The 27,993-nt window shown below is 39.5% G+C and overlaps 1 protein-coding gene across 1 annotated transcript; it reads right to left on the bottom strand.

Annotated features, from left to right (window-relative positions):
* Window positions 1-13: 13 nt before the first annotated feature.
* Window positions 14-27,993, bottom strand: LOC135084939 (uncharacterized). The gene is made up of 6 exons (XM_063979698.1): window positions 27,835-27,993; window positions 16,500-16,670; window positions 6,300-6,431; window positions 3,570-3,642; window positions 2,384-2,457; window positions 14-1,194 (listed from the first exon to the last, which is right to left on the bottom strand). Exons 2-6 carry the CDS (start codon window positions 16,662-16,664, stop codon window positions 679-681), a joined length of 960 nt encoding a protein of 319 aa, XP_063835768.1. The 5' UTR covers window positions 16,665-16,670; window positions 27,835-27,993; the 3' UTR covers window positions 14-678.

Genomic DNA, 27,993 nt, shown 5'->3' with positions numbered 1-27,993 from the left:
TATACTTCTGTTAAAAAAACTACCTTTTTGGAAGTATTAAGTGGTCTGTGGCGTAAAAATAAACATTAAAAAATGGGTAACTACTTTAACCGATGGCACTAAATGAACTAGATCGTATGAGTGACTAATGTCGATGAAGTATTTTATTCCTTGGCCCTTGGCCAATCGATGTTGCACGTTCATTACATTCGGGGTTGCCAATTTACAAAAAAAATACCATTTGGTAGTTTTCTAAATAAAATTAGGGTCATGTAAAAAGGAAATATTTGAAAATACGAGTAAAATACTTATCACATTTTGACATTGTCTTAACGATGAGTTCTATGTAACACAAGGCCAAAATAAATATCACAGCATTGGCAACCCTATACATTTGAGACAAATGTAACAAAGCATTCACGGTCTTTGAATATGTGTATACTATGCTTAAAGCATGTATACTGGGCCTGATATTTGAAGTTCTGTATGTCCTCTTTACTGAATGAAATATAGCAATTTTGATACTTTTTTATGCTTTCTAAAATTGTCTTTGCATGCATATTCTGTCTTTTTCCTTCGTATATCGATAAAAAGAGACACACTTACTTTACCGCGAGATTGATCTCTTCATCAGGCCCATCCTATCACTTACGAGTGACTTACAACAAATTTATTGTCATAAATACTTTCAGAAACATCTTACTTGGCGCCTGCCTTCTCCAGGAAGTCCATTTTGAGCCGTAACTCGATGAGGAAGAGTTGCTTTTGCAGCGAGAATATTTCTTCCTTCTGACGGAGTTCCATGTTTAAGATTTTCATTTTCGCCTCATGTTCCCAGATGGCGTGTTGTCTTTTGGCTGTGAAATACAATCTTTCTTCTTCCGTCGCCGATCCGCAGTCGTGTTTTATTTCGTCTTTGTCCTGGCTTTTTTCGTGGCCATTTTTTCTTCGGTCATCGTCCAGATGGCTTAAGTTTAAAGGTGTGTTTGAGAGCTCGTTTAGTTTTTGGATTAGGTTCTGCCGGATTCGGTCCTGTTCGATCACTTGTAAGGGGTTGGGTAGGAGGGGTAAGTGGGGGGGTAGAGAAAGGGGGTTGGGGAGGGGTTTGAGGGGGGGCGTGGGGGAGGAATGGGGTATTATTTGGACTTGGGGCTCGAGGACGTTGGGCATCGTGTCGTCGCTATCGTTCGTGCTTGAGAGTCGGCCGTTTGACATCTGGAAACGACATTTTTATACTTCAAATAACTGTCGTAACAAACCCAGGATATGTAGGTAATACCAAAGTTTTGATAAAGTTTATTTCTATGACTATAGGACATCCAGTGCATAAACATAAATCATAGCGCACGTTATCATTATCAGATTATACAGGGTGTTAGGTAAATGGGTATATGAGCCGACACTAGCCCATGTTAACATAGGCATATAAATGGTATGGTGAAGTCAGAAATTTGATATCAAATTTTATTTTTTTTAATTTTCATACAAAATAAATTTTATAAAATCCGATTTGTATAAAAATTAAAATAATTAAAATGAAGATATTAATTTTCTGACTTCACCATACCATTTATATGACCATGTTACCATGGGCTAGTGTCGGCTCATATACCCATTCAAATGGAGGATTTGGCATACACTGCCCATACTGGCCAGACGGGTTGTAGACATGATGTTCGCATATTTGTCCCTTTATTTTATTTTATTGAGAAAACCAACAGCGTATTTATACAATTTTAACATACATAAATTTAACACACAATATAAATAAAAATAAATAAAATAAAATAAAAATCATTTATTATCAGACAACAGCAGTCCATAGTTTGGTTAGTAACAATTTGAACTTAAATATGGCCAATAACAGGTTTAATAATACGAAAGTTTATTATGTTTACACAGACTTCCATATGAGTACATATTCATTCATGCAAAAACCACTAAACGGATTTTAACGAAACTTAAAGCACCATTACTTATAATCTACAATCCAGAAGGATCCGTGACAGGCCAAACCACCCTTAGACGCTTCTTGCGACATCCAAGAGTTTAGGTGGTTGTATTCTACTTTGCCGGATTAGCCAATCTTCCATTTGCCTCTGATAAATTAGAGATACTCGTGATCCTGTTAACTGGCCAGAAGCTAGCCTAAGCTATAGAGATGGTTTGTAGTAAGTGAAATAGTGGTATGTTCTTAGCACTGGAGTATCTGAATTGAACTTTATTACGTAGTAATAAGACTCTATTCCTATAAGTGTTTACGGGGTGATCCTTCGGAGCGCTTAGTGTGAGTTTCATCAAACGTCGTCGCTAGCGAGATCCATGAAGATTTTAGTTCTTTAGTCATTATACATTTAATGAAATTTTTACGTAGTGTTTAACCCTGTAGTGTTGATTAACTCACGTTAACGGGCAGGCAGTCGTCATCTTTGGCGCTGTGTGCTCCGTCCACACTCAACGTCGCCTCGGCTTCTTCCTCTGAAACGAATACCACAATACAATTTAGACAAATAGTTTAATGAAGACATAATAAGACAATAAATAAATAAGCTCAAAATTGCACAGCGTGCTATAGAGAGGGCTATGCCAGGTGTTTCTTTACGAGATCGAATCAGAAATGAGGAGATCCGTAAACGAACTAAAGTCGCTCATATAGCCCGACGGATTAGCAAGCTGAAGTGGCAATGGGCAGGGCACATAGTACGCAGAACTGACAGCTGACGAGGCGGCAAGGTTCTGGAGTGGAGGCCACGTACCAGAACGCAGCGTAAGACGTCCACCCACAAGGTGGACCGACAACCTCATAAAGGTAGCGGGAAGGCGCTGGATGCAGGCCGCTACCAACCGGCCATTGTGGAAATCATTGGGGGAGGCCTATGTTCAGCAGTGGACGTACTATGGCTGAAATGATGACGATGATGATAAGACAATCTAGAAAAACCCAGGCCTATCTAAAGTAATAATACTAACGATCACTTTTTGCTGGAGACATTGAAAACTCTAAAACTTTACATCTATCTCGAGACTGTTTCAATGAGGGTTTTCGCGATTGAAAAATCCGCCAGATGGCAATACGTAGACGCGAGGTCCAAATGCTGCATGATTGGTGCATTTTGACATATCTGTCAATGTCATGTCAAAAACAACCAATCATGCAGCGTTTGGACCTCCCGTCTACGTATTGCCATCTGACTGATTTTTCAATCGCGAAAACCCTCATTACTATGACTTTGAGGACAATCTTTTTTTATATTTTGTCTATCGACCTCATAAAGGTCAGTAGGCCTAAGATGCGCGCCGCGATAAGCGGTCTTCACGCCATTTTATCGATTTTGCCCATACATTTTGACTTCGATAAAAGTTATCACGGCGCGCATCTTAGGCATACTGGACTCAGGAAGGCGCTGGATGCAGGTCGCTACCAACCGGCAAATATGGAAATCATTGGGGGAGGCCTATGTTCAGCAGTGGAGGTTTTGTTTATGAAAATAAGATTTTTTATTGAGTCAGTTTTCTTCATCAAGTGGTGCAATTTGCAATACTGTATTTTTATTATTAAGAAAATGATAACAAATTAAGAAAAGTATTACCTTTCACGTCTAAAGGAAGTATGTTTTGCCAAAACATTCCGTCGAGCAGGCCGGGCGCCTCTGCCTGGGTTTGCTGGAACAATAATGATGAAACTTTATAGGACTACAAATTACATGCTCATTACTCAACATTTGATATTGTTCACCTCCTTGCAAATACTGACAAACGTCTTGTCAAACATCTTGGCAAAGATCTTGTCAAAGATCTTAACAAACACTTTGACACTCAACTCTCACCTGTGCAGCTGTGGCGTGCGCGCGCATCTTCACATAGGTACAAACATATTGACAAAGGTCTTGCAAACATGACTCAACTGTCACCTGTGTTATGCGCTCGCATCTTGCGCATATTTGCAAAAATATTGGCAAATATCTTGTCAAAGATCTTGGCAAAAATCTTTACACTCAACTATCACCTGTAGGTATATCCTGCACGCGCATCATGCACATATTTGCAAACATATTGACAAAGATCTGTACAAACATGTTAAAGATCTTCTTACCTGTGTGTTGTGCGGGCCCATCTTACTGTCCTTGAAAAACATCTTGTCAAAAATCTGCACAAACATCTAGACAAAGATTTTCATACCTGTGTGTCGTGCGCGCGCATCTTGCACTTCTTCTTGTAGTTCTCGTACCACATCTTGACCTGCGCGGGAGTGCGCGGCCGCTCGCCGCCGCAGCGTTTGTTCACTCCTCGCAAATACTGGCGGACGTCTTGACAAACATCTTGGCAAACGTCTTGCCACTTACCTGTCACCTATATGACGTCAGCGTGCATCTCCCACATATTGACAAAGATCTGTACAAACATCTTGACAAATATTTTCATACCTGTGTGCACCTATCTATACGACGTCAGATTTGTCAATATCTTCACAAAGATCTGTACAAACATCTTGACAAAGATCTTCTCACCTGTGTCATGTGCGCGCATCTTCTACATGTTGACAAATATCTTGACAAAGAACTGTACAAACATCTTGACAAACACACCTGTGTGTCGTGCGCGCGCATCTTCCACATCTTGACAAAGATCTGTACAAACATGTTGTCAAACACACCTGTGTGTCGTGCGCGCGCATCTCCCACATCTTGACAAAGATCTGTACAAACATGTTGTCAAACACACCTGTGTGTCGTGCGCGCGCATCTTCCACATACTGACAAAGATCTGTACAAACATGTTGTCAAACACACCTGTGTGTTGTGCGCGCGCATCTTGCACATACCTATTTGCAAACATCTAGACAAAGATCTGTGCAAACATATTGACAAAGATCTGTACAAACACCTTCTCATATGTGTGTCATGTGCGAGAATTTTACAGATATTGACAAACATATTGACAAAGATCTGTACAAACATGTTGTCAAACACACCTGTGTGTCGTGCGCGCGCATCTTGCACTTCTTCTTGTAGTTCTCGTACCACATCTTGACCTGCGCGGGAGTGCGCGGCCGCTCGCCGCCGCAGCGTTTGTTCACTCCTCGCAAATACTGGCGGACGTCTTGACAAACATCTTGGCAAACGTCTTGCCACTTACCTGTCACCTACATGACGTCAGCGCGCATCTTCCACATCTTGACAAAGATCTGTACAAACATCTTGACAAATATTTTCATACCTGTGTTCACCTATCTATACGACGTCAGATTTGTCAATATCTTCACAAAGATCTGTACAAACATCTTGACAAAGATCTTCTCACCTGTGTCATGTGCGCGCATCTTCTACATGTTGACAAATATCTTGAGAAAGAACTGTACAAACATCTTGACAAACACACCTGTGTGTCGTGCGCGAGCATCTTCCACATACTGACAAAGATCTGTACAAACATGTTGTCAAACACACCTGTGTGTCGTGCGCGCGCATCTTGCACATACCTATTTGCAAACATCTAGACAAAGATCTGTGCAAACATATTGACAAAGATCTGTACAAACATCTTCTCATATATGTGTCATGTGCGAGAATTTTACAGATATTGACAAACATATTGACAAAGATCTGTACAAACATGTTGTCAAACACACCTGTGTGTCGTGCGCGCGCATCTTGCACTTCTTCTTGTAGTTCTCGTACCACATCTTGACCTGCGCGGGAGTGCGCGGCCGCTCGCCGCCGCAGCGTTTGTTCACTCCTCGCAAATACTGGCGGACGTCTTGACAAACATCTTGGCAAACGTCTTGCCACTTACCTGTCACCTATATGACGTCAGCGCGCATCTTTCACATCTTGACAAAGATCTGTACAAACATCTTGACAAATATTTTCATACCTGTGTGCACCTATCTATATGACGTCAGCGCGCATCTTGCATATTTTCAAATATCTTGACAAATATCTGTACAAACATCTTAACAAATATATTCTCACCTGTGTGCACCTATATATATGACGTCAGCGCGCATCTAGCATATTTTCAAATATCTTGACAAAGATCTGTACAAATATCTTGACAAAGAACTGTACAAACATATTGACAAATGTTTTCTCACCTGTGTGTCGTGCGCGCGCATCTTGCACATACCTATTTGCAAACATCTTGACAAAGATCTGTACAAACATCTTGACAAATATCTTCTCACTTGTGTATCATGTGCGCGCATCTCCCACATCTTGACAAAGATCTGTACAAACATGTTGTCAAACACACCTGTGTGTCGTGCGCGCGCATCTTCCACATACTGACAAAGATCTGTACAAACATGTTGTCAAACACACCTGTGTGTCGTGCGCGCGCATCTTGCACTTCTTCTTGTAGTTCTCGTACCACATCTTGACCTGCGCGGGAGTGCGCGGCCGCTCGCCGCCGCAGCGTTTGTTCACCTCCTCGCAAATCGTCGACCACACCAGCTGTGGGCAAACGAAACGCCATTTTTATTTCTTTATTCAATTTATAATATCTACAGTAACACACTGTTGCGATGTTTTGAGCTACTAAAGGATTAACTCAAATAAAACCACAATAGTATTTTACTAAGACAAGACGTATTAATGTTGTTCAAAAATAGACTGTAGTCACCAATGTATGTATGGAATGTAGCTAGAGTCTGCATATTGTAGTTTCAATAAAAAAAATGTTTGGGCCAAAAGATACTTTGCTTGTGTAAGTCAACACCGTACAGCGCCATCTGTTGGTGGCGTTTAGAACTTAATAGATTCAGCTATTAAACAGTCCCTAAACTATATCTTCATCATCATCATCATATCAGCCACAGTGACAGGACATCCACTGCTGAACATAGGCCTCCTCTAACGATATCCGTATTGTACGGTAGGTAGCGGCCTGCATCCAGCGCCTTCCTGCTACCTTTACGAAGTCGTCGGTCAACCTTGTGACTGTATCTTATAGTAAGGTAACACATAAAACCAATAAGAACTTCATCAGGTCATTTAGTCTTCTACAGGAGCATGCATGACCCCTCTCTTAAGTACAAGTGGCTGCACCATCTTACTTTACCTTTAGCAAACGTCAAAAACCTGTCAAACTCCATACAAAAACCATCGGTTATCGTTATAGTTCCCGTCAAAGTTAGGTGGTGCAACTCAGCCTTAAAAAAAGACTGCAAGCTACATAAAATAAAAACAATTTGAAGTGACAAAGAAGACAAACGAAATAACACAAAGTACATAACCACGGAACTCAGAATCAGATAATTCCAACTCGATATCTTCGTTAAAACAATTACCTACCGAATGCTAAATTCCCCACACTGATTAATCATAAAGTTGACTGATTAACTTTACAAAGAAATCTATAACACTAATATTATAAAGCTGAAGAGTTTGTTTGCTTGAACACGCTAATCTCAGGAAATACTGGTCAGTTTTAAAAAAAACCTTTGTTTTGGATAGCCAATAGGGACGGAGGCGGAGCAGTAAAGAAAAATGTTGCAAAAACGGGAAATACTACGGCAAACTATTTTGACGCGTACGAAGCCGCGGGCACAGCTAGTAAATAAGATACAGACGTGCCCCCAGTGCAAAGTTTGTCTGTCAATTATTATAAATTAGGTAATAGATAAGATAATAAAATAATATGATAAATAACTCACATAGCTGTACAAGTGGCTCTGGTTGTCCATCGACAAGCACTCGCTTTGAAAAACAATGAAATAATAACCGGTGGTTCAAATTCGATACGTCATAGAGTAGTGTGTAAACAGATAGGTCGGTCGATTGATGCCAAACAGGGTATATAGGGATAGCACTTAACTCAAAACAAAATCTGTTTTTGAGTCCTCAGTTGCCTGAGGCATGGGACCGGCATGGGAGGGTGTTTGTGACAGTCAAACGTCAGCGAGACTCAGTATACCCTGTCACGTCATAATATGTCAATGTCACCCCTCCCATACCTCCAGGAGGGGAGGGGTGACATTGACATTTACGACGTGACAGAGCATACAAGCAAGAGCATATCTGACATCTCGCTGACATTTGACGTCTCAAAAACCCCCTCCCGTGCCGCTTCCATACCTGTGGCACCGACTGAGTTAACCTCTAGATATCTTTAGAAAAAGCTACTTGCGTTTTTAATTTCGTAAAAGTGTATTGATCACAGAATTGAATCTACCAAAGTGGCAGAAATGTATGGCAGAATCTTCAGCTACAAGCATGTCTGATTAATACTACTTCGACCCAATTAATAACTATTATACGGTTGGTTTAACAACAAATAACTTCACAAACACACACGTTTAAGGATATGTAGACGTCTTTATATCACTAACTCTAAATTACATTTAAACTCGTTTCAAAATAAAATGAATACTGCAGTTCTTTTTTTCTTATGGTCTGCTTATGTCGAGTTTTGGCGTAATTCTTATTTTTGCTGTGTGGGTTTAAAGAACATTTTATTTATAACAAGTTCACATAAACAGCAGTCAAAATGCTATGCTAAATCATAACATTGGTACTTGGTGGTAACAGGACTATTCCCACCTCTCGTTCCCACCGCTGCAACTCCTGTGTAGCCAGGATCTACAGCTTGACCGCCAATAAAAACCCAACCAGGCGGTAGTGTGTGTTAGAATCCCACATAACTCGCCGTTGATCCCAGACGTTGAATATGGTCAGGCCGTTTTCCCGGGAAAAAAAGGTCACAACGCTGGTATACTGTGGAAGCCAGAAACACGGCTCTTTACTGTGCTAACATAGCTCGTAGGGCTGATGACCGTTGGAGCAGAAAAGTTCTCGAGTTCCGAAAATCTGGTGAAGGTCGCGGGAAGTAGCTGGATGTGCACAGCGCAGGACCGGTCGTTATCGATATCCTTGGAGGAGGCCTTTGTCCAGCAGTGGGTGAAAATGAACGAAGCGTTATATGCGTATACATAGTCCTAAAACTGCTAAATCTCAAACCCACGTAGAGATCTGCCTTATCAACTGATACTAGAATTTATAAATACGCTTAGATGATAACTCTATGTTATACATTATTATACAACAAAGAACTGTTTATCATCATTACTATCGGTGATATACGATTATTTAATCAATCAGCAAGTATCAAAGTAAAATTCTTAACGAAGGAACCGTCTTTTTTTAAATTTTTTTTACAATCGACTGGTCATTTTGTCGCAAAATCGTACCTATCTACGAATATACTAATTTCTAGCACAGCTGTGCCCGCGACTTCGTACGCGTGAAAATAATTTGAATAATATTTCCCGTTTTTGCAACATTTTTCTTTACTGCTCCGCCCCTATTGGCTGTAGGGTGATGTTATAAAACTGAAGAAGAAGAGTTTGTTTGCTTGAACATGCTAATCTCAGGAACTATATGACTAACGTCAGATTGGAAAAAAATGTTTTTGTGTTAATAGCCCATTTATTTATCGAGGAAGGCTTTAGGCTACATAACGTCCGTCACCCTACAGCCAATAGGCGCGGAGCAGTAAAGGAAAATGTTGCAAAAACGGGAAATATTATTCAAACTATTTTCACGCGTAACGATGTCGCGGGCACAGCTAGTATCAAATAAATTAGATACCACAGTGTTAAGCTTAATATGCCGTTGTCTGTACAAGATATTATTATGATACTAAATCTGTATTTGACCTCGATCTCACCTGATGGTAAGCGACGATTAAGTATAACTTGAAACAAGTTTAGTAAAATTTAAATGCTTATTTACAGTATTGCCAACATAATAAATTCATCACATAAATACACGACGTGTAGTATTTTAACTTTCTAGCTCACGCGATAAACGGGACTATTCCCACCTCTCGTCCCCACCGCTGCAACTCCTGTGTAGCCAGGATCTACAGCTTGACCGCCAATAAAAACCCAACCAGTGAAGGTCAAGTTTGTCCCAGGGGAAAGTTAAACTGTCATTGGACCCGCAACGAAATTAAACAAAAGAACATAGGAGTTCGAAGTTAGAGTTCCAATATAACCTTTTAAAAATGTGTCTTATTTATAACTAGATTTTCTTGCACTGTTTCTTCTCAGCACAGGCCTAAATTATTGTCCCAAAGCAATTATAAATTAAAGTTATAATAGCTGACCGGGCGAACATCGTACCGTATACAGGATTCTAATGGTGAAAGAATTTTTCAAATCGGTCCAGTAGTTTTGGAGCCTGTACAAACAAACAATCAAATCTTTCCTCTTTATAATATAAGTGTAAAAATTTAGGCAGGTTGTTCAATTAAAATTGACATATACAAACTATTCTTAGACCTGTCTGTCATAATTTACTCTATGGTGAGCTTACACGCGCCGCCAAATTGCAAATGAAGCAGTCTTCAAGTTACTTGTTACTACTCAGAACTGTCAAACTGAAAGTAGAGTCAGAAGGCTCACGCCACAAACATTACTATAGCAGCGGTTCCCGAAAGGTGGTCCGCGGAACCCTGGGGTTCCGTGGAAAGGCCGCAAGGGTTCCGTAAAAAATATTATCCCACGTTTCGTGACCGACGCACGGTGGGCTGATATTAGAGCTTCATAGACTTAGCGTCGCTCAAAAATCAAGTGCCTAATTTTGAAAAAATTAATATGCCAATGTGTTCCTTTACCAAAAAGGAATATTTTATGTTATGTAACGTTTCTTGATAAAGTTATTATTTAATAAGTTATTGACAATTTCCTTTTTTTTTTGTATGGAGCTCAACATTTATTTTTATTTTATTCGTTATTCTTAAGCTTTCTTAAGAAATTGACTTTTGTATTATGTAATGCATCATATAAGCTATGTTATCACCAAGTGTCGCATTTCGGAAATCTTCGGAACATTGTCATTTTGGACTTTAAAATAAAAAAAATAAAAAATTTAAATAACCGCCAAATTTTGTAAAAATAACTACGCCAATGTGTTCCTTTGCCAAAAAGAAATATTTTATGTTATGTAACTTTTCTTGATAAAGTTATTATTTAATAAGTTATGGACAATAATTACTTTTTTTTTGTATGGAGCTCAACATTTATTTTTATTTTATTCATTATTCTTAAGCTTTCTTAAGAAATTGCTTTTTTTATTATGTAATGCATCATATAAAGCTATATTATCACCAAGGGACGATTCCCGGAAACCCTCGGAACATTGTCATTTTCGACTTTAAAATAATAAAAAAAACGAAAAAAATAACTGCAATGTTATGTACTTTCTTCCGTTCTACCCTAACGAGGTGGTGTAGTACTTTCTGATTGGAAGTAAATATCTTTTCCGTGAGCAATAATTTTGTATGCTTGCAGGCATATACGTATGTAGAGCTCCATGTACAGTCACGGAATGAAAAGGTTCGTCAGTTTTCAAATAGATTCCTTCAACGAATCGCGAGCACATATTACCTTTTGAAACTATGTTACAGAATAATCTCGAGTTAGAGAAAATAATCTTTAACTGTTCGTCAGTAAAGTTCAAAATTATTAATTCAGATCAAAGTTGTTTGACGATTTATCTTGTCAAGAAGATTATTATGATTGATAAACTAAAACCTTCTTGTTGGTTCAACCTGCCATTATTATTTCTATTAAATTAAAAAAAACTATTGTCAATTGGTCAATGTCATCATTGCATTGCACTGATGGGATAGAAAAATAAACAAGCAAAACCTTATTCGTTAGCAAACGTTATATTTATTTAAATGTTAGCAGCACTGTTTCTTGCACTGTTATGTTGGCAGGTTTGACTCTTACAGTACCTAGTGCAAGCGAAAACCGACACTAAGGTGACGAACCTTTTCATTCCGCGACTGTACGTATAGTTCCAAAATACTGAACTGTCCTATGCATGACATTGACAGTGGGGCGCCACCGTCAATACCGGATCGCTGATTCCGATTTTTGCCATGTTGGAAACCATATAGTTGAACGATGGTAGCGCTCCCCTGTCATTGAGTTTGGTGGGACAGTTCAGCGTGGGTCATCTATAGTATAGTTTGTCTGCGAAACAAAAATTGCGAAAATGATGATTCTAGCGTTTTAGGGCAACTTGTAAGTGCCCAAATGAACGTTCGGTTTGATGTCTCCAGATAAAATGGATAAGGGAAAATAAGGTTTCTAGCTCCACTTTTTACTATCGACTCATTTCTTTTTCAATGAAGGAGACCCATTTTTTTTATTCAAAATAAGCTGCATTTAGTTATTGTCGACCTAATGTTATCAATGAAAAAAACTTAATGGACGCGGAATTTGAAAATTTAATAGATCGTAATTCTGGAAGCAAAACAATCTCGTAATAACTGATTCTCACTTGATAGATAGAAAAATAATATCGTTGATAAACATTGAAGTAATATTACATTATAACTCAATGTTGATAAATGGCAGCTCTACACAACCAGCGATGTGATATTTGTAAAGTCATATCAAAATAAATGAATAATTTAGACGTAATTGCCATCAAGAAAGGTTTTCAACACCACCAAAAAGTCCACTATATGATCAATTTGATGTCTAGGCTGATACTGAGTTAGAAAGCTTTACTTTTGTAGATTCAGAAAGTGGCTCTTGAGTCTAACCAATAAACTTAACTTCAAACTGGCTTAATTTCCATAAAACAAATAGGTATTATATTTTAGTAACCTTAGTAATCATGTGGATTAGGCCTCCTGGGAACACCATTATAAAAAACGCGCTTAGTTCTTCACCTCGTTAGGGTAGTACGGAAGAAAGTACATAACATAGCAGTTTTCTTTTTCGTTTTTTTTATTTTAAAGTCGAAAATGACAATGTTCCGAGGGTTTCCGGGATTCGTCCCTTGGTGATAATATAGCTTATATGATGCATTATATAATAAAAAAAGCAATTTCTTAAGAAAGCTTAAGAATAATGAATAAAATAAAAATAAATGTTGAGCTCCATACAAAAAAAAAGTAATTATTGTCCATAACTTATTAAATAATAACTTTATCAAGAAAAGTTACATAACATAAAATATTTCTTTTTGGCAAAGGAACACATTGGCGTAGTTATTTTTACAAAATTTGGCGGTTATTTAATTTTTTTATTTTTTTTATTTTAAAGTCCAAAATGACAATGTTCCGAAGATTTCCGAAATGCGACACTTGGTGATAACATAGCTTATATGATGCATTACATAATACAAAAGTCAATTTCTTAAGAAAGCTTAAGAATAACGAATAAAATAAAAATAAATGTTGAGCTCCATACAAAAAAAAAGGAAATTGTCAATAACTTATTAAATAATAACTTTATCAAGAAACGTTACATAACATAAAATATTCCTTTTTGGTAAAGGAACACATTGGCATATTATTTTTTTCAAAATTAGGCACTTGATTTTTGAGCGACGCTAAGTCTATGAAGCTCTAATATCAGCCCACCGTGCGACGTCGTTCGCTCGCACCGACTTGTTTACGCACAAGGAAGGGCAGGGCGTGCGTGCGGAGTAGTACGGGGGTTCCGATAGGAAAAGTATAATCAATTAGGGTTCCTTGGCAAAAAAAAAATTGGGAAACCCTGCTATAAGGTATCACAGTGTGCGTGGACGCACAGGGTGACACACGAATTAATCACAGAGCAAATTCAAATCAAATATTTTATTCAATACATAGGCCCTTTCCAGGGCAGTTATACACATCCCAAATATAGCTTGCCCTACCACTACTTCGGGACAACATATGGGCTGGTGCTGAGAAGAAGTGGCAGAAGAAACTCAGTCACCTTTTCAGCCTCTATTTCAATAAAATACAGTAATTTATAGTTTACATGACACGCTATAAGTGCGAGCTAGGCAGGTAAAATCCACGCACTCTCGTCATTAAAATAATCGTTTACTTCTATTATCCTTTTTTCATAAGGATTTTCTTAACCTGTACTTTGAATTTATGAATAGGTAGTTCTATAAGAGATTCTGGTATTTCATTAAACATTTTAACACTATTCCCCAAGAATAACCTATCTACTTTATTCAACGTTCGATTTGGGTCTTCACCTAAGCAAGCAACGTTTGTGAATACGGACTTATGTATTTACCCTATTTATAAGCAAATAAAGAATTTGAATTTGACGTAAGACTTCTGAGTCAATTTCCATTGTGCACTTTAGAGCCTTGCTTAGGATATCTAAATACCACCCATAACCCGTTGTATTTAGTTAATTGTAGAATAAAATAGACCAGTTTTGTAAAATATGCGACTATAGTTCCGTCCAAAAAAGTTTGGAATATTGATAAAAAATGATTTCACGAAGTTTATGGCATTTTTATTGGTTTACTAATAAGTTGACTGATAAATTCCTTGATTTCGTTTCAGATCTAGAAATATACTCACTTTTTTGCACACAAACTTCACTGGTTGGGTTTTATTGGCGTTCAAGATGTAGATCCTGGCTACACAGGAGTTACAGCAGTGGAACTGGGAATTGGTACATACTGTGCCATTAAAACTTTTCTAAACCATAATGCCTCCGTATACAAGTTACTAATATTCCTACTAACTAAGCTAATTAAAAAGCCAGGGACGTCGATCCACAAGGTGGACCGAAAACCTCATAAAGGAAGGGGCTGGATGCAGGCCGCTATCAACAGGGCAATATAAAAATCATTGGGGGAGGCCTATGTTCAGCAGTGGACGTCCTGTGGCAGAAATGATGATGAAGCTAAATGTTGTTAGGAGTGGTTTCACCACAATATAATTTATTTCGGCGACAGACGGTGTTCAAACTAGCGACCTTTATAATCAGAATTTCGGTGCCAAAAGTATTATGCCCGTTTTCACCATCAATCCCTAATTTTTAAGCGATCCCTATGGTAACACGTAAAGGAATTTTGTTTTCCTATGTAAATGACCCCTATGGGTCACTTAAAATTAGGGATTGATCGTGAAGACGGACATTAGTCAATCAAATAAAGGATTGGACTCTCGCAATCAGTACCCGGATATACCCAGACATTTTTGAAAACCATTTCAGCCTTAAAAATCTGAGAAAAACCCGGGGAACCCCGCACGAAGACCTTCCCTAAATAACACCAAGCTTACTTATATGTTATCATTTGTTTCAGTAGCTGCTTTAACCGTATCTTTATAGTTAGTGAACCGGTAATTAACGGGAACATCGATTATACTATCTCGGATCGGCGATTACCGATTACTCGTTCATCGTCCTTGAGTTAGCTTAATCTACTTATCAGGTTACACGTTCGGTTAAATTACGTAAATTATGTTATTTTTTGTCATCGGTGCGATTATGATTAGGTACTTCAATCAATAAAGAATTATAGGATTTGAGACCTCATGGTTAGAACGTAGGACTCTCGATTCGCAAGGAAAAACTATTGAGTTATTTTTTCCAGTTTGGTTGGATAAATAGGAGTTCATTTAATCAAGTAGGCCTCTAATATATTAGAGAGGGTCGTGCTCCTGCAGTGGAGAACCGTGAGAAATGATCTGATGATGATGAATAAGGTTTCAAGCCTGCGATATAGGCCGCTAACAACTGACCAATCTAGAAATCCATGGGGAAGCCTTATGTTCTGCAGTGTGGCTGATATGATATAATGATAATGATGAACCTGCATTACCTGCAATAGCACTACCTACCTGTCTGTTTGTAACTTCTCTTTTCACAAATTCTCGAAGCGCATCCGAGTATGTGCCTGTTGGCTACAGTTAGTGGCACTGTTTATACAGTGCCACTAACTGTAGCCAACAGGCCCCATGTAACCATAATCACTTCTATTTATATAGAAGTGATTATGGTTACATGGGGTCGCAGAAGGGGTTATAGGTGCGTTGTAGAAGTGGTTATGGGCGTCTGATACTGTAGAAGTGGCTTTGGGTGCCTGGCTTTCTAGTAGTGGGTTCAGTCTGGCATTAGAGTGAGAATAGAGTAGAGTGGTTTTGGATGCACTAGTAACAGTTCGTAGCGTCGTAAATACTACCTGTTTGGTGCGGTTGGTGGCGTTGTAGAAGTGGTTTTGGGTGCGTTGTAGAAGTGGTTTTGGGTGCGTTGTAGAAGTGGTTTTGGGTGCGTTCTAGAAGTGGTTACGGCTGCGTTGTAGAAGTGGTTATGGCTGCGTTATAGAAGTGGATATGGATGTGTTGTAGAAAGAAGTGGATATGGATGCGTTGTAGAAAAGAGTGAATATGGATGTGTTGTAGAAGCGGTTTTGGGTGCATTGTAGAAGTGGTTTTCTGGAAAGATCCTGGATACACAGGAGTTGCAGCGGTGGGAACGAGAGCTTAATAGTCCCGTTTAGTACCTGTTTGCTGCGGTTGGTGGCGTTGTAGAAATGGTTATGGGCAGTGCGAAAGTCCCCGCGTTGTAGAAGTGGATATGGTTGCGTTCTAGAAGTGAATATGGATGCGTTGTAGAAGTTGATATGGATGCGTTGTAGAAGTGGTTTTGGGTGCGTTGTAGAAGTGGTTTTGGATGCGTTGTAGAAGTGGTTTTGGATGCGTTGTAAAAGTGGAAGTTGCAGCGGTGGGAACGAGAGCTTAATAGTCCCGCTTAGTACCTGTTTGCTGCGGTTGGTGGCGTTGTTGGAGCGGCCCTGGCGCAGCACGTCGCGGTGGCGCGCGATGAGCTCGAGAACGGTTCTCTTCTCGAGCTCGGTGAAGTTTTTGGAGCGCTCCTTGTGGCCGCGGCGCGCGCGCATCGCGCTCGCGCTTCGGGTAGACATGTCAGCCTGCAACAATGGCCGTTGCTTTATTAATTTGTATTTGAATATTGGGACGTGTAAAAGTGCTTTTTTAAAGCCTATTTGCAGAAATAAATGAGTTTTATGAGTCAGCAATAGCACCCACAGTGAATTGAACTGCTCTACAATTAAAGCATTCGTTTCAGCCGAAAGACGTCCACTGGGTGCAGTCCTGTTGTCTCCCCTGCTTGGCCCCCCTGGGGGAGCCAACAGGATTTCGAAATCCTGTTGGCTCCCCCAGGGGGGCCAACCAGGGGGGACAACAGGTCTGCACCGTCCACTGCTGGACAAAGGCCTCCCCCTAGGATTTCTACAAAGACCGGTCCTGCGCCGCTCGCATCCAGGCCCCTCCCGCGACCTTCACCAGATCGTCAGTCCACCTAGTGGGAGGCCTGCCCACGCAACGTCCGGCTCGTGGTCGCCACTCAAGAATTTTCTTGCCCCAGCGGCCATCAGCTCTACGAGATATGTGCCCCGCTCACTGCCACTAACCAAACTTTTCTGTTACATACTTGTGAGAGATATGGAAATATTCTTAGCTTTTGCGCGACAGGGATGGAAAACTAAACTTATTAACGTTGTTTTAAGTACATTTTTCGCTTAATTAGGCGCTTCAACTTGAAAGCTTAGAACGTTTTCGAAAACCATTAAATCACTTTCCAAAACATAAAATTCCGATCGTGATCCTGTTTTCTAATCTAACAATAATTATTTGACAGCACTTACTCGGAAATTCGGAATTGCTTTAAAACCTGATTTATACAGTCAGCATCAACTAGTTCGTGACACCCAAAGTTGGCAATAAGTCGCAAAACGGCTTTGTTACAATAGGCAAGTTTCCTAAAAATGTTTATTTAGTCCATCAATTAAAAAAAAAATTGGACACGTACATTTTTAATACACAGTTTGACACCATACCCCAATAATTCGAAACCACATCTTTTTTAAAAAGACCCTTCATTCTGGTCTTAAAAACTTAATTAATTTTAAATTACCTGTAAATTACGATTTTTGTTCGCATTGTAATTGAAAAAAGTATTTTAATTAAGTTGACAAAATAGTGACGTCACTTGCTTGTAGTGCCATACAAAATCTATGGGATAGTTTCGTTTTGACAGTTTTAAAAAGTACCTACGTCAATTGACTGGTGGTGTCAACATGTCTATTGTCAATCAAACAAATAATTACTAAGTTATGGTGAGTTGAAGTTCCGCGCGACGCGACGTCACAAAGTGCTATACTTTTACGCACTCATTGACGTCACGGGCTTTTTATTATGAACGTTGGCGCGATTATCTTTTAAAACTTTCGACAGTGTTAAAAAGTGAAAAATACGTGTCGAGTATTTTTTGATAAATTAACTGACGGACTAATTAAAACTCTTGCTTTTTTTTTACCCAGGAAACATCCATATTGGAAAAGGTCCTTACGGGACTATTTCCACCTCTCGTTCCCACTGCAACTCCTGTGTAGCCAGGATCTACAGCTTGACCGCCAACAACCCAACCAGTGTAGGTCAAGTTTGTCCTGGAAAGTTAAACTGTCATTGGACCCGCAACGAAAATAATCAGAGGAACATAGGAGTTCGAAGTTAAGGTTCGACTTCCCTCCATAAAATTGTGATATCAAATTTTTGGCCACTTTGGGTGTCACGAACTATTGGTCTAAAGTCTAAACTGAATAAAATATTTTTGATTTTGATTTGATTTGAATTATTTGACGCTGACTGTACCAGTGCCATTAAGTCGGACTGGTTGTCGCAAGGTCTCAATTACAATTACATATATTAAAGGACATGATCTGCAATCGTGGTGAAAATATTAAGGCTAATGAAAATTTGTTGTTAGAGAAAATAACCGGCAGACAGTGGTGACTGAGTTTGTTGCGGCGCTTCTTCTCAGTACTTGCCAAATGTTGTTCTCGAAGCGCTGGTAGGGTAAAAAGATTATGAGACATGTAGAGGCTCCTTAAGAGCAAAATATTTGACGATTTGTAAGCACTATAATAATAGTCTATGAAAATAAAGACATTTTGACTTTGACTAACTTGTGTATTTACGAATTGCACATTTACGCCCGTATTCACATATGCTTGATTAAGTGAAGCAGCAAATCGAACACAGCGTTGAATAGAGCTCTGTGATTGGTTCGTGTGTCACCCTGTGCGTCCACGCCACGCGCACTGTGAGACCTCATAGTAATGTTTGTGAATACGGGCGTTAGTTAGTTTTCTTTAGGCTGTGTAGCACTACCTTATTTTAACCGTGACCATAACAAAAACCGGTGTTTTTTGTATGGAGATTGACAGAATTTTATTGACGTTTGTTATAGTAGACGTAGGAATTTTTTGTTAATTTTATAGCAGAGCACATTTAAGTTTTTTTTTGTTATAGCTATGTTTTTAAGATTAGGTGTGATATGACAACTTCAAGAAAGAACTCGAGCTGAATAAAATATTTTTGATTTTCTCTCGGGAGAACGTCATTGAGAGCCGTAACAAACTTGTGTCCGAAATTGAAACCTCCTTGAAGGAGGTCTCAGACTGGGGTCGACGCAATTTGGTCCAATTTAACCCTACAAAGACACAAGTTTGCGCGTTCACCGCCAAAAAGTTGCCGTTTGTCGTATCCCGCTGTTTCGAGAGCACTCCCCTAACTGCCTCAGCCAATATCGGAATCCTTGGTGTCGACATATCGAGCGAAGTCCAGTTCCGTGGTCATTTAGAGGGTAAGGCTAAATTAGCCTCGAAGAAGCTTGGTGTGCTCCATAGATCGAGACGGTATTTCACTCCAGCCCATCGTCTGCAACTTTACAAGGCGCAGGTTCGGCCTCATATGGAATACTGTTCTCATCTTTGGGCAGGTGCGCCCCAGTACCAGCTTCTCCCTCTGGACCGCATTGAACGGAGAGCAGCTCGAATCGTTGACTGCCAGGACATTTCGGATCGGCTTGACCCCTTGGCGCTGCGTAGAGATGTATCCTCACTGTGCATCTTCTATTGCATGTATCACGGGGAGTGCTCCGAAGAATTATCCGGACTTATTCCTGCCGCCACTTTTCGCCACCGATCTACCCGACAGCACTTCCACCCCCATCACTTAGATGGTTGGCAGTCCACAACAGTACGTTTCTCTAGAAACTTCCTGCCCCGTACAACCAAACTGTGGAATGGACTGTCGTCTGCGGTGTTTCCGGACGGATACGACCTGCAAGCTTTCAAGAGGAGAGCGTATCTTTACCTTAAAGGCCGGCAACGCACCTGTAACGCCCCTGGGTCTGCGGGTGTCTATGGGCGACGGTAATCACTTACCATCAGGTGATCCGTCTGCTCGTTTGCCTCCTATCACATAAAAAAAAAAAAAAAAAAAAAAAAAAAAACTCGAGCTTCGATCTAATCGCAAAAAAAATTGCCCCCATCGGGAATCGAACCCGCAACACTCCCATTGCAATCTCATCCTCACCACCAATCCACCACACCCACAAAATAATAACCAAAAATAACAAAACTCGTGGAAAACGTGCCAGTTTAACATTTGGCATTTCGATCACATGGACATGGAGGAAAAAAAGAAAAAGTTTTGTTTATGGTACAACGCGAGGTAGTTCATAACTGAGATACTAGTTTTTTTTTCTAAAGTTTAAATGTAAATTTGATAATACAAGTTTACACAGAACCTGTTTGAATAACATTTAAAGCCAGCTCTTTAGTTTAGGATTCCTTTTACTTGGGATACCGTAAAGGTATTTTGGATCTGTATACAGGGTGTAAACGGGAACATTCCCACTTCCCACCGCGCGTTCCCACGACCAAAATCACATAAAAAGGACTTTTTTTAAGGAGCTATGTCTATATTTAATTATTATTTAATGCCTCATAAGTTCCCCAAGGCGAATTTAATGTTTATGACATTCAAAGTCAAAGTCAAAGTCAAAATTTCTTTATTTGTTTAGACTAATAAATAGTTCTTACAAATCGTCATTTTGCTCTTAAGGAGCCTCTACATGTCTCATAATCTTTTTACCCTACCAGCGCTTCGAGACCAACATTTGGCAAGTGCTGAGAAGAAGCGCCGCAACAAACTCAGTCACCACTGTCTGCCGGTTAATATAAATAAATAGAAATAGCAGTAGTAGGTACATTCGATTCAGGAGCAGTTCACTGAATTTACCATGCATTCTTGTATAGTGTATAATGGGTATACAAAATTGCGTGGTATATTAAACAAGGTAGTGACGTGCTAATATCTAGACTTACAGATTACATACTTAAATACTAGTAGAAATGACTCGCATACATAAATTGGAATAACTTGGATTGACCAGTCCCCGAAAGCAGCGCCTGTTCACAGACATGACGAGTGAACCAGCCATCGCTTCACTCGACCATATTAGAGGGAATGTAACGACCCGCCTCACTACGCCACCACCCCAGAGACATTTTAGTGAGAATGACAATACCAAGTTATCTCTTAGAGAAAAAAAAACAATAATAAAGCTAAGTAACAGTCCAGATTGAGAAGCATGACACTATAACATTTTAGAAAATTAGATTAGTTTATACATTACTTTTCATAGCACGATTTTAATTCTTTTTAGTGCGAGCATGAGAGGACCATAATCCTACTCCCAGGTTGACTTATCATTAAGAAAATCTCGAGTTGTTGTGCATTATCTGCCAGTCAACGTTCCTAATAAATAAATAACGCAGAGGTGCCGGGTTCGATTCCCAGTGGGGGCAGATTTTTCTGTTCGGTTTGGTTGGTGGTAGGGCTTGTTCTAAGTCCGCCTGGCTAGCTACCACCATCTTACCTAAGTCTGTCACCACAACAACAATGTTAACAGCATTGTTGTGTTCCGGCAGTTAGAGGTAAGATAGCCAGTTCCTCCGTGGTTGAGGATTCCAAGAACTTCCTCGTTGTGGATAAAAAAAGTGATAATTTATTTACTAAACTTTTTATGTTATTTTAAGTGCATTTTTGGAGCCGTTTCTATACTTTTATTAAAATTATTTTATCCTAAAAACGGTTTAACTAAATAATTTAACGAGGAAGGAATCTCAGATTAAAGCTATCAATTAACGATAAATATTCCAGATAAAACATTTTGATAAGAATAACCAGCATAGTTAGCAATACTGTAATCCCTAAGATACTATCTTATTCTCGGTAAAAAAATTAGCACGTGCCATTTTTAACCGACTTCAAAAAAGGGGGTGTGTTTCTTATTGGAAAGCGACAATAGCCCAATGATGTCAGTGTCAGACGGTTGGACTTAAGATCCGAGAAACTCTAGTTCAATTCTTGCTGACCACTGGATTAATAATATGTTGATTGAACCCTCTCTTAACACTGTAAAAAAAAAATAGTAATTTGTTATTACACAAATTACTAATACTCCCGTTAGCCCCGGCCTCGTACTAAGCTGAAAATGCTTGTGTCACGAGTGAGCTCACCACAATAGTCGAGCGGCGGCGGGGACCGAACCCGCGTGCCCTGGATCACGAGTCGGCCAGTCCAACCCCTTCACCGTTCGGCTATCGTGGCTTCAAACACTTAGCCCGAGAGAAGTTGATCCTTAATTTCGAACTCCTCCTATGTTCTCTGATTAATTTCGTTGCGGGTCCAATGACAGTTTAACTTTCCCCCGGACCAACCTTGACCTTCACTGGTTGGGTTGTTATTGGCGGTCAAGTTGTAGATCCTGGCTACACAGGAGTTGCAGCGGTGGGAACGAGAGGTGAGAAGTTCCGTTACACCCCGTATATTTTAAAACCAATGAAGCTAAAAAAGCTACGTCTTAATAGTTATATTTACAATGTCATTTTCGCAGTTATTCGTGTTTTTGTAGAGGTTAATATGGTTTTAGTGGTTTGATAAATCCTATAATTATGATGTTTCTTGTCTTATTATTGTCCTGCTGACTTATTTAAATGAACAGTCGATAAAATTATACTTCTAGATCTAGAAATAGTTTCTTATTTATGTAAGCATTCTCTAAAAAGAGATTTTAGGAAATATCAACTTACATTTTAATGGGATAGAAGATTAGCATGAGTTTTTGGTCTTAAGCTGGGTTGTACAATCTTACTTTAACTTTGACAAACGTCAAAAATCTGTCAAACTCCATACAAAAAACACCGCACCGGTTATCGTTATAGTTGCGGCTAAAGTTAGGTGGTGCAACTCAGCCTTGAGACATTATTTGTAGCAACAGTTAGTATTTCTGGAGAAGATTTATGTTAGAGTTAGAGTAAGTCTAAATTATATGAAAAGTCAACATATGGGTCACTAGGTATTTACCTAGACCAAGACCCAAAGTGGGGGGCGCGCCCACCAGGGGGGGCGCGGGCTATCTGTAAGAAACCTGCGACCGCTGAAAGAATGCATTCCAGACTGCTCGGAAGAGGAGGGGGTGCGGAATTTTTTGTATGGTCGAAAGGGGGAGCTTCTCAAGTAAGTTTGGAAACCAATGAAATAGACCTTTAACAGCCGAACGGTGAAGGTGTCGGACTGGCCGACTCGGGATCCGAGGAACGCGGGTTTGATCCCCACCGGCGCTCGACTATTGTGGTGGAACCATTTTTTTTTTTTTTACGTCAGGAAATGAATGAAATTGCATACCCACTGGCCCGGGGGAACCAGTGGGTTATGTGAGGCTCTCCTTGCCAGATGGGCAGGGCCTACTCACTAAAACCTGACGGTGTCCTCCCGAAGTCTTTGGGACGGAGCTGCGAGTTATTGTCCGAGCTAGACGGCCTAGACATTCTTTCGCGACTCCGCCCCAGACTGTGGCTCGCTCTGTTGGTCTGAGCAAGCGACGACTGGCTTCAGGGGAGTAGTTCCCCTGTTCTTCACTAACGGTGCGCGTGAACACATACGCGCGCCGCCGCCGCGGATCCTCCTTTAGCGGCCACCAAACACCCCCGTGTCTAGTGGCCGAGGACCCTTAAGAGGGGGCATGGATATGGTAGTGTCTCCTGGGGTGTCCTGGACGTCGGCGACGGTTCGGTGGAGCGTCAGGCGAGGCCTCTCTCTCCCTCTCCGCCGCTTCATTGTGGTGGACCCACTCCTAACTCAAGCTTACCACAAGAGGTTAACGGGATTACTTTTTAGTAATTTGTATTAACAGATTGCTAACTGATTTGCGAAAATAATATGTATAAGCTTTGCACTTTAGAGAAGTCGATCCTTAATTTCGAACTCCTCCTATGTTCTGATTAATTTCGTTGCGGGTCCAATGACAGTTTAACTTTCCCCCGGGACAAACTTGACCTTCACTGGTTGGGTTTTTATTGGCGATCAAGCTGTAGATCCTGGCTACACAGGAGTTGCAGCGGTGGGAAAGAGAGGTGGGAATAGTCCCGTAATATTCTTTAAAACAATACGGAAACGAAAAAGGTACATCACAAATAAGACGGTCCTATGGCTCGCAAGCGTTCTCCAGACAAGTCTTAGGGAGGATTCGACCAAACAAGAGTAAATTTTAATCTCAGAATAAATCGTCAGTTTTGACATATTTCCTATACTGTCAATGTGCCAGTTATACCAGGAGTAATTCTCGGATAAGTTTGGTCGAATCAGGCCTGAGAGAGGTAACTGGATTAGCATGACATAGTTGCGTGATGAGAAAAAGCTAGCTGGCATAATGGTATTTTGGCGCACCTTTAGAGTAGGCGCACACCGTTGATTTTTCGTCGGCCGATAGTTTAGTCGGGCAGTTGATCAGTATGGGCATGTATGGGAGTGCGCACACTACGCCGATTCGATTTGGCCGATTCTTTATACAATTTGAAATCGGGCACAACTATCGGCCAACTAAAAATCAACGGTGTGCGCCTACTCTTAACGTTCATTTCTATCTAAACGGTTAGTTTGATTTAACCAAAACACGTTAATAATGGATAAAGAATTTTGAAGCCACGATAGCTGAACGGTGAAGGGGTCGGATTGGCCGACTCGTGATCCGGGGAACGCGGGTTTGGTCCCCGCCGCCGCTCGACTATTGTGGTGAGCTCACTCGTGATACAAGCATATTTAGCTTAGTACGAGGGGCTAACGGGAGTATTAGTATTTAAAAAAAAAAGGCCTCCCCCAAGGATTTCCATAACGACCGGTCCGGCGCTTCCCACATTTGGGCGGTTCCCGCGACCTTCACCAGATCACTCGCCTCATCATCTATGACTGCAAGAAAGACCCTCAACAGATCGTCGGTCCACCGAGTGGGAATCCTGCCTACACTACGTCTTCCGGTCCATTATGATTTTTTTTTTGTATGGAAAAATAGTTGATATATCGTTTTCTCCTCGATGGAATAACTGCGTTACTCTAGTTTCGATTTACACTGAAGTAACGTCTACACAAGTCAACTACGTACCTATCAAGTTACAGCAATATTCAATCTTAATCATAGATTGATAGCCCAATGGTGTCGGCGTCGGACTGGCCGAATCGAGATTCCAGGAACCCCGCTACCGTTCGACTGGGGTGATAAACCGGGATTTTTTTAATTTATTTTTTTATCCACAACGAGGAAGCTCTTGGCCTGTATCTCACCTGGTGGTAAGTGATGATCAGGCCGAAGGTGGCAGCGAGCTTCACCCGGAATCCTCAACCACAGAGGAACTGGCTATCTTACCTCTAACTGCCGGAACACAACAATGCTGTTAACATTGTTGTTATGGCGACAGACTTAGGTAAGATGGTGGTAGCTAGCCATGCGGACTTGGAACAAGCCCTACCACCAACCAAACCGAACAGAAAATTCTGCCCCCACCGGGAATCGAATCCGGGACCTCTGCGTCTGAAGCAGGTGGTGTAACCACTAGACCACAGAGGCGGTTAATCTACTCGTTTTTTTTTGTGTTGCAGAGGAAATGCTTTACGCACCGTCACCACTGCCGGGTGGCATGGTGGTGTGTGGGACTCCCGGCCTGAAAAGGGCGCTGCTCCGTCCTGAAAAGGACGGGGTATACCTAGGTATACCCACTAAAACCTCCGCGGCGTTCCGTCATCGCCCGAGTGGGGGTGTCGCGAGTATCCGGCCGTAGCCTAAGGCTGGGTTGTACCATCTTATTTTGACTTTGACAAATGTCAAAAATCAGTTAAACTCCATACAAAAAACACCGGTTTACGTTAAAGTTACGGTCAAAGTTAGGTGGTGCGACAAGGGAATCTACTCGTAACGCAAGTATATTTAACTTACCACGAGGAGTTAACGGGACTATTATGTGCCTAGATCTTTTAAAAAAAATCTAAAAATGTTACAATTCAACCAATCCAAGACTTGCTTGAATTTTGGGACTCGTTTGATAATACGGGCCCTATCACCAGAAAGTCGATTTTATAGCGTCAATAAACTAAATTCCAAATAATTAAAATAATTAAAACCAGTTAACTTTCAAGTAGTTAAGATGTGATTAATTAACAACTGTTGCTGTAGTGGTGAGTTTATAAATACTTTTGCTCTATAAAAAACTATTTGGATCACTATAACTGGCTACTATTTTATTTTATCACATAATTACATAGAATACAAGAAACATTTCAATTGGTGTTAAATATTTAAGAGCTTTGGCATTATGTAGAACCTACCTATTGCCTGCCTTGAAATAAACTTGCCAATGCTATACCTACACTCTTAAAATCTATATTATTTTAATTGGAAATTGATAGTTTTTTGTTTTAATTGGCTTTGTTTGTTTCTTTATACACTTTAAACATAGTGTGCTTCAAATACACAAAAGAAATGAAGGCATACCAAAGGAAATGACATGATATAAACTCTCAAAGAATACCAATTACTTAATTAATGATAATTATTATTAATTTTAAGTCATGAATTATTTACCTGTAAATTATGACTTTCAAATAAATAAAATATTAATAATGATTCATTATGATTAATAATGATAATAGTAAAATTGTTATATTGTAGAGCTGAAATAAGATTTCTACGCTGACATTGATTAACAAATTATCTTGAATCTATGAAACAACTAGCATTAAGAAGTAGTATTTTTTTAAACTAGTCAGCTATACATTATATTTAGAAATGGCGTTTTAATTTTTTTATCAAAATCCATCACTTTAAAAGTAAGGTAGATAACTTAAGAACAAGAATAGAGATATTTTAAAACTAGTAAATAAAGAAAATAGAAACATAATAACAATGTAAGGGATTATATTGATGCTAGGAAAAAAGAAAACTGAGAAAATTTACCTAAAAAATATGTTTTAAGAACAAATTAAAGTAATTAATTTTTATAGAGTCCCTCCGGTTATGATAAGTTGTTATATTATTATTAAAAAATTATAATAATGTATTTATTATAACAAAATTGTCAACCTACAACAATAACAGTTAAAATAGCCATCCTGGGACATAATACAGGTAATTTAAAATCAATTTTGATAGTATTATTCCTTGTATCGTAGCATTAATTTAAAATTAATAAAACTTTTTTGTGGCTCTACTAAACTACAAGTTTTTTAGATGCCTGCTTAGTTTTTATATGTTGCTATCTTATCATAGAAGTGGTTTTTTTTGTTATTTATAGTTATAACTGGCTCCAAAAGTTGGAGGAAATGTTAATTAATTCCTTAAAAAAGTTAATAATATGCTAAAACTGTGTTTTTACTGGTAATTAATAAAGAATTTCTTTTAAATACTTTAAAAATAAATTAAAAAGAATGTACGAAAATGTATACAGACCTTTTTTCATAGTCCAGATAGATAAATAACAAAAAGAGCGGTATCTATAATCTATACGTCACTGCGAAAATGATCACTATATACCACCAACTGATTATATTTTAACGAAATTAACGCGATAACTGCATCAGTTAGCTTTTATCAGTCAGTTTAAAGCCGATGAACGGTTCAAAAGCGATTTTTTGTTCAATAACAGATAACAAAACAATTTGAATGATAAAGTAGATTACACTTTTATGTTGAGAAGCTAAACTATGCAATAGACAGACAGTGTAATGTATGCGGCGGCGGTCTGATTCGTAATAGAATTATAAACGACACAGCGTCAAATTACGCGACTCCCGCTTTCAGTTAAAAGGTTAACAACCAATTGACTACAGTTTTTTTTAATCAGTTAAAAATATGGTCATTACGTTAGTAGTAACTAGAAATAGTTGTCTCACCGTTGCTAGCGGGCCGCATTCCACCTTTCCCGGAGTGCGTGGGATCGTATTTTCATCGTGCACACGTAATACCACTTTGCAAATAACTAATATTTTGGTATCAAACTGCAAGGAGGTATAAAAAATACGATGACCACTGGTTACAACTGTCAAAATTGA

The sequence above is a fragment of the Ostrinia nubilalis genome, chromosome 27 (genome assembly GCF_963855985.1).
Source record: "Ostrinia nubilalis chromosome 27, ilOstNubi1.1, whole genome shotgun sequence".
Classification (NCBI taxonomy): Eukaryota; Metazoa; Arthropoda; class Insecta; order Lepidoptera; family Crambidae; genus Ostrinia; species Ostrinia nubilalis.
This window is presented reverse-complemented; position numbering and strand designations above follow the sequence as displayed.